We start from the raw sequence: 12,408 nt of genomic DNA on the forward strand, positions 1-12,408 counted from the left end.
CCCAACCCCCGAAGAGCAGCCCACCACCACCATCCATTTTATTTCTTCTTTTGTCTGAGAGGCTTTACCATGGCTGCAGATTTTAGATTTCTGGGCACTAAGCTTCTGTTGGCAGCACTTTACTATAGACTCACATGAAGCATACTGTATCAAAAGGTACACACACGCACGCACACACATACAAATCGCCTCATCACCCTCTTGCGCTTGCTGGCAGCACACTGGTCCAGTTTATGGCTCGTTCCTCTCTTCAACAGTGCGGCTTTAGATTGCTGTCTAAATCCAGACACTAAGCTGTTTTCACATCCTGCTACGCTGCTGCTTTTAGCTCACCAGCCGATTTCAGGTCAATCCCCCACTACTGTGCTCACCAGTGTTTTGATGGGACTCTTTCCTTCATGTTACTCATGCATATGCAGTGATTTGTTCTGCAGAGGTTCAGCATAGAGGCCTTTTCTGACAAATGAGCCTGTTCCTCCTCCAGTGAGCCAGGCTTTAGATGCAGGCCTGTTGTGCTGTCTCCAGAGAAACAGTCATATGTGTGGAGTCTGAAGAGGAGTCTGGGGGTGCACTATGGGATGTGTCATCCTCTTTTATAGGCTGTTTTCTGAGGCAGTAAAACAAAGTTTTAAAGTCTGTGGTTAAAAACAGCACATAAACATAGGCATGACTTCACAGCTCTGTTAATCTCTAACATCCTTCTCAACTATGGTAGAGCACAATTTAACAAAAATGCAGGTGGATGTGATGTTAAGGAGAGAAAAGTAGGTGTCAGTTTATGTTTCTATTCTTGTCCGGGTTTGTGATGTAAAAGTATCTGTCACATAAGAACAGCCTGTCCTTTGTTTCGCATTTTTGCCATGTTTGTATTGGTCTGGTACCTCTTCGTTAATTCAACAAAAGCTTTTTGTCATCGTAAAAACATGACAGAATCATAAACCAACAGAATCCTGTTAATGGATGAACCTGAAGCAAAGAAAAGCACCCAGTGTTGTTGGAGTACAACAGAAAAGAAAGCCCTTCACACTGGAAAATCCTGTCCAGCTCACCAGTGCTGTTTGGAACAAATTGATGTTAGAAGCTTAAATTAATACCTAGAATTCTGAGATCATGTTTACAGTTGTTACCTACATTTCCACAGGATCGAAATAAACTGAAAAACTTTAAATCAACAGATGAAGTTTAGCAGACACACAAGCAAAGTGGCAGGATCGTGTGATTAGGTCAGGGGTGGGCAAACGTTATGACTTATGGGCCACAAAGGGTTAAAACATTTGGCATAAGAGCTGGACCAGTAGCAGCTGCAAGGAGGGATTTAGTAATCAACTTCATAAAACAAAGAAATGATATGGAATTTGGACAAAGACGTCCTTTAATTTTGATCAAAAAATAATACATAACATTTTGTAGCTTTTATTTCTAAACGTTGTTTTATTTTTTAGTGGCAGTTGCACAATGGATTGATGTCCTTCAGGGGAAACCGTGAACTCAAATAAATGCTGCGGTCCAGTAGTGTTGGTATGATCAGAAATATCACTGTCTGACTCAAAAAACACATGAGCATCAGAACAACAACAACAACATCTTCCAACACCACACAACTGCAGAATCATTTTCTGCACCTAAACAATGTCAATGTTTCTGTAGGACTCCATCTCTGGGGATCTCTTTATCTTAGTTTAGCTCTGCCATATTCCATATGCCATATTCAGCATAAAAGCTTTTGCTGCCATTCAGAGAGCGTAGAAGGAGTAGAGAGTGACAGATGGAGACCTTCTCATTGATGCAGCTAAAGCCACTCAACTCAAACCGGTCAATTCTGCTTTTACTTCTCCTGTTTTTTCTTTCTCCCCTTTCACCCTTTTGCTCATTATCTTACTCCCCCACAATCTGTTCCCTCTCTCACTTTCTTTGCACTCTGTTCATTTCTTTTGCCTCTAACCCCTCTTTCTTCATTCTCACTCTCTCTCCATCCATTTGGTGGAACAGCGCTGCTGATAATGCCTGTAATTGGAGTGACTCACACTTTTCCAGTGTGTTTGGACCAGATAAAGAATATTGTCAGCGTTTTGCTGGCATGGCCTCTGCTGGCAGCATTAAATGGACTATGTTCTGTTCTGTCTGCAGCAAATTAAAAGCCTCTCAATTCATCTGTTCTCGCCTGAGGCTTACAGGGGCCTCCTATTCACGCCGAAACACCATGGAGAGGGGGAGGCAGAGAATGCCAAAGAGTTCCCTCTTCCCCAAGAAAAAACACTTTGGTTTTCCTTAAATTTGCTGCCAGCAACTGTTAGATAAGGACAAAGAGAGGTCAAGTCTTATCAGTGAGTATTCAGATTTAATAAGTAGAATGTCACCTTCCTGATGTCTTATACCCACTGTCTTTATTCTGTAACACTTAACAAGCCTCTTTTTGTGCATGTGTATCATTGAAGCAGAGTGTTTTAGTTACCGGGTTATCTAATTTATTCAGTATCATTTCACACTAAAAGCACCAGCAAAGAATTACAGGAATCACAGCAGTCCGTCAGGCACTAGATCAGACTCAGGAAGTTCTGTGTCTGCTCTCACTGAGGACTAGATGCAGCTTGGATGAATGAATACTTTACTGATTTATAAAGAAACGGGAAGCTTATGGAGGACCACCATTTTTGGGTTTTGTTTTGTGTTTTTAAACTCCCTTTTGAGTGGTCAGTGGGGTTAACTGGAGAGGCGGATCTCTCTTTAGTGAGCATTTTTGCTGAGCCACATTATTGACAGGGAATGCTGTGTGGATCTCTCCAGCTTGTTACCATGGGCAACATCCACTTAGGGCAGATCAGAAACAAGCTCATTGTCATTCTCATGCCTGCTGAGAACCCTTCCAAGGTTCCTCCTGTTAAAAGTAAGCATGGCCAAACAAAAGCAAACCTATTTCTTCCTGTCTGTCTCCCGCAGATCTCTGTGGGTCTGTGTGGGATGTTGTCTCAGGGCTGAACCCCATCACTCTCCCATGAGCCTGTGTGCCCACGCACACACACCCAGCACCTTGACGCACACACACGGTGCCCACGCGCCTGCAGCCTGCAAAGACGAAGTGAACTGGACTCTGGGAAGCCCGGCAGATCACAGCCGAGCCAAGCAGAGTGGAGTCTAGCCCACTTGGAGTCTGAGGATGTCAACAGAGACCGAGCTACAGCCAGCGGTCGGGCCCAGCAGCATCAGATGGGACTCCAAGAGGAAAGGTAAGAAACACAGCTGGACAGTTCAAGACAGAAAAGTTACTGTGGACAACACACTCCACACTGAATTGGATCTTATTACTATTGAATTAGGACACACATACTGTAGTTGTATTTCACATCCTTTTAGATAAGTAAATCTTTTAAAATCCTTTTAAGTAAATGAATCAGATACTGCCTCACAGCAAGAAGGCTCCGGTTCAAATCCCATCCTGGGGTGAACCCTGCCTTTGCCCAACAGTAAACGGATAAAGTTCTGGAGGCCCCGTGACCTGTAAGGGACAAAACGGGTTCTGAAAATGGATTGATGGATGACTCAGATGTGCAGTGGTAGGGCGGTCGACTACAATTGAAAGTTGCAGGTTCAATTCTCGTCTTGCCTGCCTATGTGTCGAGGCGTCCTTGGGCAAAACACTGAACCTCAAGTTGCCTCTGGTGGAAGGTTGGTGTCACACCCATTCACCCATTCACACACTGATGGTGGAGCCACCATCAGTGTGTGAATGGGTGAATGGGTCTGTGACTGTAAAGTGCTTTGGGGCTTCAAGGAAGGTAGAAAGCGCTATACAAGTATACACCATTTACGGTATGTTGATAGAGAGTGGCTGACAGTAGGATTCCCAACAAGGACAAATGCAGCAAACTAGCTATGGCTAAAGGCATTATGATATGGGGATGGGTATGCTGTTCACACTCTGTCTCTGCTTTTATATTTGTCCTTATTCAATAAATACATTCAATTTTATAACATTAGCATTCCTTTATCCTGTAATGGAGATCCAACACAGTTTAACGTGTGAAATGTCTTCTATCATTCCAATAGAACAGAAAAAAAGTTTATTTTCTTGCTCTTGTCTCAGTGTTAGAGCAGAGAGTTTGGTTAGACCACAAAATGCAGATGTGCTATAGTTGCAAAAGTAGCTATCAGACAGGTTGTAAGACTGATATGTTTGGCAAGGACCAAGCAAATTCAGGTGTGCAAAGTGGCAGGTGGCTGGCAGGTGTGGGGTTATGGGCCTGGCTGACAGCCATCACCCCGCTGCTCTGTACCACCTGCCAGAGCAGAGAGCGACGCCCAGCATCAGAATCAGCATCTGATTGATGTAAAAACTCTGGAATGACATCCAATGAATTAAACACATTCACTATCACCTGCACATACGCCTCGTTGCACACTGTCCTTGCCAACACCGCAAGCATGTAATGACTCCAGAGAGTGAGGGAAGCCTGAATACCTCTATTGTCCTACATAGAAACGCCTTTGTGTCGCTGCAGTAGAGCTCATGTTCATCGGTTACACTGCTCTCTATAGCTGTAGGATACAAACAAACACACACATGTATGCACACACATACAGTGATGTGCCCACATGCGTGCACGCCCATACATGCCCAAATCCGCACATATTCATACACAGACATTTACACGCACACACACTTTGGTGGGACGGGAGATGAATGGTTTACCTTTAGCTTCAAGACTTCAGGGTTGATTCTCCAACACACACAAACACACACATGTTTTAACAACACAATTTATTTTCAAATATACTTGTATTTCTTTTTGTACAAATGGGACAGATTTGTTGGAGTTCCCTCATGCAGGATGTATTCATCTTTCCTGTGATCTGGGTCATTCTTGCGCCTCCACATGTAAACACTCATAGTCTCTTGGAGTTGGGTGATGAAAGTCAAACGCAATCAAAAACCACACACAACCAGTGAATGTGGGATGGGGTCTGGGAATCTTTGAATATTTGCTTCATCTGTTAAATCTGTTTTTGTGCGCCACGTCTGTCTAGTCCCCCTTCTGTGTCTCAATAGTAGCAGATTTCCCTTTTTTAAAGAGTTTATCGTCTAAATAGCTGCTCCTTATCAAGGTTTACTTGTGAAACTCCCTGCAGGATGGCTCTTCTCCCAAGCTCTCCATCCTCCTTTCCCCTCTGCTCAGAATCTTCCATGACCTTGTCCTGGATAAGTAAGACACGCAGCAGAGACTGATCATGAAGGGGGAGAGCCGGTGAGAAAGACTAATAAGTCAAAGTGAATAGGAGCTGTTTAATCTCAGCCCTTTGTTCCAAGTCCTGCAGAGAAGAATGTGATGGAAAAGCCAGACTGCGACGTGTCCAGCATTAATCACAGAGTCACAGATCGCTTTCCCTATGAAGCCCCGCGTGGAGTCTGATTTCTGCTCCCGTGCGTTCTTTATGCATGCAGTTACCTTTCATTTACTATCATCATTCCGTTTTTCACAGTTTGTACTTTTTTTTAGCAGGCAAAATTGAATAATTAAAGCACAAGCTTGGGATAAGCCCTGAGCTGTAGCATTTGCATTTTCTCAACTTAACAACTTCAGCTTCTTTTAACATTCAATTTCTTAGTATTACAGGTCTGACTTCATGTCTGATGCAGAACAGGCTTGACTCCCACATGAGTAAAAAAAAAACGTACATCTTTCCATCTCCTTTGCTTTTAACCCAGGGCTGCTTATTTCCCTCCCTGAGTCCTTAACACGAAAAGACAAAATGTCCACAGAGAGTGTTTGTTCATTAATTAAACTGTTATTTTTTTAAATAAAAAGACAGACATTTGTGATCCTCTGTTAAAATATATTGTAGAGCTGACAAGCTGCCAGTTATTGTCCTTTTCCGCTACAGCGATCTAGCGAGCTTTGCTGTAGCAAGCTAGTGATTTATGGTTTATTTAACTAGCTTTATTTATCTGCTGTAGCATGCTAGCGAGCTATGCAAGTCAGCCACCTGAGTTCTCACTTAAGCCTTGGTGGGCAAACACAGGTGGGGCCACCATGGAAACTGTGGACAAACCGATTCGGGGCCCACATTTTCTGCCCACTTTTAAAGGCCTCGTGCAGTGGCAAATTTTTTTTTTTAATTTAGAAAGTTAATGGAACTTGGAAAACAAATCTGATAAGAATATTCACTTAAAATGATCCAGGGCGATTTTATTGATCATTTTATGGTCGTGCACAGCTTTAAATTTGGGCGATAGGTGGTGATGGGCGGGGGCTGCGCGTGACGTCACTTCAGGGATCCCAGAGTGTAAACAACAATGGCGGACGGTTTGAGAAGCGACGTAGACCACGATTTAGCGGATATTTCTTTGGATGAAGGTGATGAGCCTTCATCAAACACGGGAATTTTAACAACACAGGGTTCAGAGGGTGTACAGCCCTACCAGTTTGAACCGGAGGTTTCCTCATCTGAGGATACAGGGGCTTCGGATGACGATGGTGAAAGCTCATACAGCGATGGCGCCGAGAAGACGATCAAACTTGACTATTTAGAGGAAGTAAAAGTCCTAACAAGGTTTCCGTAGGTGAACCTGCGGAAGGATCATTACCGGAAAAGGAAAGGCGCCGCCGCTGCCGGCCGCGGAGCGTCCTTTGTCATCCTTTCAGGGCCGAGGCGGACGGAGCCCCCCCGCCCGGGTCTGCTGCTGCTGCGGCGACGGGTGGGCTCGCTCCCCCGCCGCCCTCTCGGCCTCCCTCGCCCGCGCGCAACCAACCCCCGCGCGGGTCCTCTTTCCAGACGGCTGGCGGCGGTGGCCTCACGGCCCCGGGAGGGAGTAAAAACCCTTCGTGCGGGCTCGGCTGCCGGCCCACGGCACCCCCCATACCCGGCCCGGGGCCTCGGAACCGCAAACCCCCCTCAGCGCGGCGGCCTCACCCTGGCCGTCCGGCGCGCGCCCGCCAGGTGCCCGTACACCCCCCGCGTTCCTCCTCCGGAGGGCCGGGGAGGGCTCAAAGCCTCCCCCTGACCGGGGAGCGCCCCTCTCCTTTATTGAAACGGTAAATTCATGAAGGGAGACCCCCTTCTTCGGCACATTACTGCACCCAAATACCACACTCCTATTCACCATTATCCCGTTCGAATCCCCAAATCCACGGCAGTCCAAATTCTATTATGTTAAGTAATTCCATGCCCAGAAAGTCATCACAGCACTAGCGGATCTAGCTGGATGTTCCTGTACTGACGTCACACGACCTATGACCTACTTATCGGTGGCTGCCCAAAATCTGAGCGACCGCGCTATCTTTGAACGCTTGAAGAGAGTGCACAGGGCCGTGGGTGACAAAATAATTATACGGGGGTTCATTTGTGACATAAATACTAATCTTTTATTGCAGTTTAAGAAAAATCACAATTTTCACCGCACGAGGCGCTTAAATAATATGGGGTCCACCTGGCTTGCTGGGTGAGATAGTATACGGTCTGTTGTGTCTGCTACACCCCAGGCCCCCCTGGTCTGGTTGTGGAAGTCTTTTACTACTGCCACAGTTTGTTTGTAGCTCTACCTTTCAGTGTAATCGGCTGCAGCCATGTCCTGACTGACCTGCTCATAAATGGCTTTTGTGTGGCTGGCATCATCTAACAGCTGCTGCAGTTTAGCACTGGACCCATGTTAAGGAGTTTCATCATCACACATACCTTTTTGGTGTTCTGGTCTTGGCACATGACACATGTTCAGCGGGAGAAAAAAAAGACATAAAAATGGTCATTAAAACCTTGTGATGCAGCTGGAGCTGCAGGCATTTCAAATCCCATGTACCTTCTACCTTCCTTGGAGGCTTTGGGCCTCCAAGGAAGGTAGAAAAGCACTGGATGGGTATACGGCATTTACTATGTACATTTACAGAAGGATTGGCCTCTTGAAATGAAATGTTTTTTTTTAACCCTTTAGCACCTGAGGCGTCATCAGTGACGCTTAAACACAAAATCTTTAACATACTGTAACTTTTCAACCGCTAACACGGTAACCACTGCAGATCCTGAAGGAGACAAGCGGCTCAACAACATGTTTTTAAAACGTTCTTGTAGCATTTTGTCATGGGAGGTAATGTAGGACCCAAATGCAGGAGACAAGACTTGTTGGCGGAAACAAACGTTTACCAAATAAACTTAAACATCACAAAACCAGGAGAACAAACCAGTGACGTGACGTGACGTGACGTGACGTGACGTGACGTGACGTGACGTGACGTGACGTGACGTGACGTGACGTGACGTGACGTGAGGGAGCAGATGACCTGACAATGCAGAACTGAAGACCAGACACTTAAATAGGCTGAGGACAATTAACTAAATGAAAACAGCTGTGGATGATTTGACCTGAAAATGGTAGGAATGACAGGGAAAACAGAACATGACAAAACTGAAGCACTGGATCATGACACATTTTTCTGATAGTTTAAGATTAAAATTTAATCTGAAAGTATTTCTTTATTCAAGTCGTGGTAAACTAGGGGAAGATGAAAAAATACAGTTTGAAAAGGGTTGTGATTTAAAAACTGGACGGGCCAAAGTCTCTCTGCTCCAATACATGTCAGAAGAAAATCATAATTTTTTTCAATTTTATTTCACGATTTCGATTTTTATCACGATTTCTTTAAAATAAATTCAAATTGACAAAAAGTTGAAAAAAGTAAACACATTTTGAACAAATATTTATATTTATTCAAATTACAGTTGTGGACAAAAGTGTTGGTACCCCTCAGTTAAAGAAGGACAAACCCACTATTCTCACTGAAATCACTCAAAACTTCCAAAAGTAGCAATAAATAAAACACCTGTGATGTCAATTAAAGGACACACCTGAGTTAATCATGTCACTCTGGTCAAATAGTTTTCAATCTTTTATTGAGGTACCATCATTTTTGTCCAGCCTGTGTCATTAGTTTGTTTTTTTAAATAATTATGTTAATCAACAATTCAAAATTGATGGCTGATTTTGATTGTTTAATTTTCAATACATTTTTTATTTTTTATCATAAGTGGCTCAGATCTTAAAGTTGATTCCTTGTGGAGAATACATAAATAAGATTGACTTAAAGAAATAATGGAAATTAGCAATTTGCAAATATTTCAGCTACATGCTAGCTGTGTTGACTAATTTGGGCTTTTAAAGAAGTTTTTAGGCTGTTTTGGAGTTAGGCGAATAGTTGTTTTGGCTAATTTAGGGGTTTTTCAGTTTTTTAAGCTATTTTAAAGTTTAGTTATTTTTTAGCTATTTGGCATTTAGCTATTTTAGCTGACTATCAGCTTCATCACTTTCAGCTATCTTCAGTGATTTCAGCTATCACCTTTAGCGTTTTTAACTATCAATTTCAGTAACTTCAGCTATCAGCACTCTCATCTTAAGCAGTCAAATTTTACAGAATCACACTTACATTTTCGAAGGTGATGCTATATATTTAATTCATAATTATATTAAAAATGTATGGTTTTAAAGTTTAAAAAAAATTAGTTTTGGTGTAATTAATATCCTGTTTGGCCCACAAATTAAGGTGTGTTTTTAATTTTGGCCCCTGTGTGTGCAATGGTCTTGATTTGTACATTGTACCTAATGTATTATGGAGTCTTTTGTTTTTTCATAGATTTTTTAAATGTAATTACATTTATTAAAAACATCAGATGACCTGTCCCACCAGAGGCTTGAACACTGGACCACAGCTACACAATGATAAAAATGCATATCACTCTGTTCCCTGAGCTGCTCTGAGACTTTCAAATCACTGCCTCCACTCATCCTAACCCACAGACAAAAGCTGAAACCATCTAAGCCCAAAGTGAAGACTGTTAGAGATGGACGGATGAATCAAAGATGCAAAACCCAAAGATCAGAACACCTTTGAAAATGCTTCCTCTGACCTGGATGAACTGACTGTGACATCCTAGATCAGGTTTTGTGAGGACATGTCTGTGCAGACCAAAACCCTCCTCAAATTCAACAACAGACGATGGTTTACAGCTAGATGAGGGAACTAGGTAAGGACAAGGAAGAGGCCTAAAGGAGTGGGGATCGTGACCTTTAGAAATAGGTCAACAAGCTGACAAAGAAGATTACGGCAGCTAAAAGGATCTACGTACACTGCAAAGTTGACCAGTTTTCTGCAGTTTGGAAAGTCCTGCAGACCCTCATGAGAAGAGATTCCCCACCCCCACCCTGCAGAGAGTTACCACCTAGCTGAGGACCTCAACAACTTCTATTCAGGTTTCAAAGGACCATAGCATTCCCTCCCCCATCACTTCCAGTCTAAAGGAACAACTTTGTTATCTCAACTTCCTTCAGACTGAACCGCTAACCTGGACTGAGGTTTTGTGAATGCGCATCTACAGTTTCAGAAGCAGAAGATCAGGAGGGTTCCAGGACCTGATGGAGTGTCTCCATCCTGTCTGAAAGTTTGTGCTGACCAGCTGGCTCAAACTTTCATCCGCCTCTTCAACAGCTCCAGCATCATCCCATTTCCTAAGAAGTCCCCTCTCACATGGTTAAATGACGTGGACGATACAGTCAACATAGCTCTCCACTACATCCTACACCACCTTGACTCTGCAGGGACCTATGCATGCATCCTGTTTGTGGACTTCAGCTCTGCACACCATCATCCCAGAGATCCTCCATCAAAACATCAGCGTGCCTTCCTCCACTTGATAGAAAGGAAATGGAGCGACTAGTCCGCTGGTGCAGCCAAAGCCACCCGGAGCTGAACACACTTATAACTGTAGAGATGACAGTGGACTTCAGGGAGAAGGCAGACAACCCCCCCATCCCCATCCTCTTCACCCAATTCTAAACAGAATAGTCCCCTCCATGGACCCATACAGGTTCGGAGAGTCCACCATTTCGAGGGACCTAAGTGAACCTCAGAGGGTTGACTTACTCCGGAAAAGACCCAGCAGAAGTTGTAGGTGATAGTGTAAGAAGTGACTGAAAAAGCAGCTGCCGTCTCAGCAGCTGCTGACCATCTTCTACACCGCCATAATCCATTCTGTCCTGACCACATCATGGATTGGTTTGGACCTACAAGCAGACAGGGACTGACTGAAGAGAATCCTAAGATCTGCTGGGACCTGTGCCGGTACTTTTATGTTTATTTTCCAATTCAGGAGCAGAACCTCTTCATCTAGACTCCAGCAGGAGCAGAACCTCTTCATCTAGACTCCAGCAGGAGCAGAACCTCCTCATCTAGACTCCTGCAGGAGCAGAAAATCACTTTCAAATCTTAAATGTTATTTATCCATCTAATGACAACCTCCTTGATATACATAAATGTCATTTTTTTGACAGTGCCACTAGTTTTTGTTTGTTTCAAAAATGAAATACTTGTCAAAAGCTACTTTACAAGAATGTGAAATCCCCAAAACCTATGTCTTATTTGAATTTTTAGAACACATTCTTGAAATAGTTAATAGACCTTAATTTGTACTTTTTTTAATGAGAAATTGTAAGCTATAACACATATCCCTGTGCTTTTCTTTTAAAAATAATATATTTATATGTTTACTATTTTGGAACGTTGTTTAGACGTTGTTTACTGTTATTTTTTCTTCTCTTTCTCTCTCTTATTCTGATTTGAGATCTTGTTTATGTATGCTGCTTGTTCTGAGCCATTTATATTCAATAATAATTGTATTTTTGAGATAATCATGCTGTATTGTTGAAATATCTTGTCAATCAAAAACATGATTGAATGGAAACAGTTTCATTGTGTTTTCTCCCAATTCCTAGAATTTCGATAAAACTTTGCTCCAATATGTCATGGAAACGCAGCTAATTTCACACATTTACCACCGTGGAGCAACAGCAGCTTATTTCCAGTTTGCCTAGCGTCTTTGGCTATCACATAGCAACATAAAAGCATTCCATTGACACTATGTATTTGAGACACCTGAAAGACTGTATGTAGAAAAAACAAAAAACAAAAACAAAAAAAAACTACATCTAGAAAATGGTTCAAAACAAAGTCAAAGTGTTTATACATCCTGAAATATGTTAAATACCCCCCCAAAACCCAGGCGATGTCCACCATATATTGTTCTTGCCGCTAGAAACCTTGTCCTGTGAATAAACGTTGTTTACGAGGCAGAAATCACCGGAACGTTATTTTTATAGTGTAGAATCTGTTTTTGGATCACTTATGTCCATCTGCTGGACCAAAAGTAGTCAGACTGTGTAACGTTACATTTATGTTTAATTCCATGGATAACACAGCGCCACCTACTGATATTTTATTGAACCAAGTATACAACAGGCACAAACCTGTATCATTATAATAAAATTTTAATAAAGAAAAAAAAACGTAGGCAAGGCAAGGCAAGTTTATTTGTATAGCACATTTCATGTACAGAGACAATTCAAAGTGCTTTACATAAAACATTAAAAGAAAC

The 12,408-nt window shown here is 42.8% G+C and overlaps 1 protein-coding gene across 10 annotated transcripts in view; it reads left to right on the plus strand.

Moving 5' to 3' along the window:
* Window positions 1-12,408, plus strand: part of dab1a (DAB adaptor protein 1a) — a 205,782-nt gene that overhangs the window by 79,749 nt on the left and 113,625 nt on the right. For 8 of the 10 annotated variants that reach the window (XM_036216833.1, XM_036216838.1, XM_024287738.2 and 5 more), the window contains exon 2: window positions 2,938-3,224. The exons of 1 other annotated variant lie outside the window; for it this stretch is intronic. In XM_036216833.1, coding sequence (XP_036072726.1) covers window positions 3,155-3,224 — 70 coding nt within the window. In that variant the 5' untranslated portion in view covers window positions 2,938-3,154. Of the gene's footprint in view, window positions 1-2,196; window positions 2,325-2,937; window positions 3,225-12,408 lie in introns of those variants that run through there. One more of the 10 variants, XM_036216836.1, reaches the window with a different exon arrangement.

Source organism: Oryzias melastigma, linkage group LG18 (genome assembly GCF_002922805.2).
Source record: "Oryzias melastigma strain HK-1 linkage group LG18, ASM292280v2, whole genome shotgun sequence".
NCBI classification, from domain to species: Eukaryota; Metazoa; Chordata; class Actinopteri; order Beloniformes; family Adrianichthyidae; genus Oryzias; species Oryzias melastigma.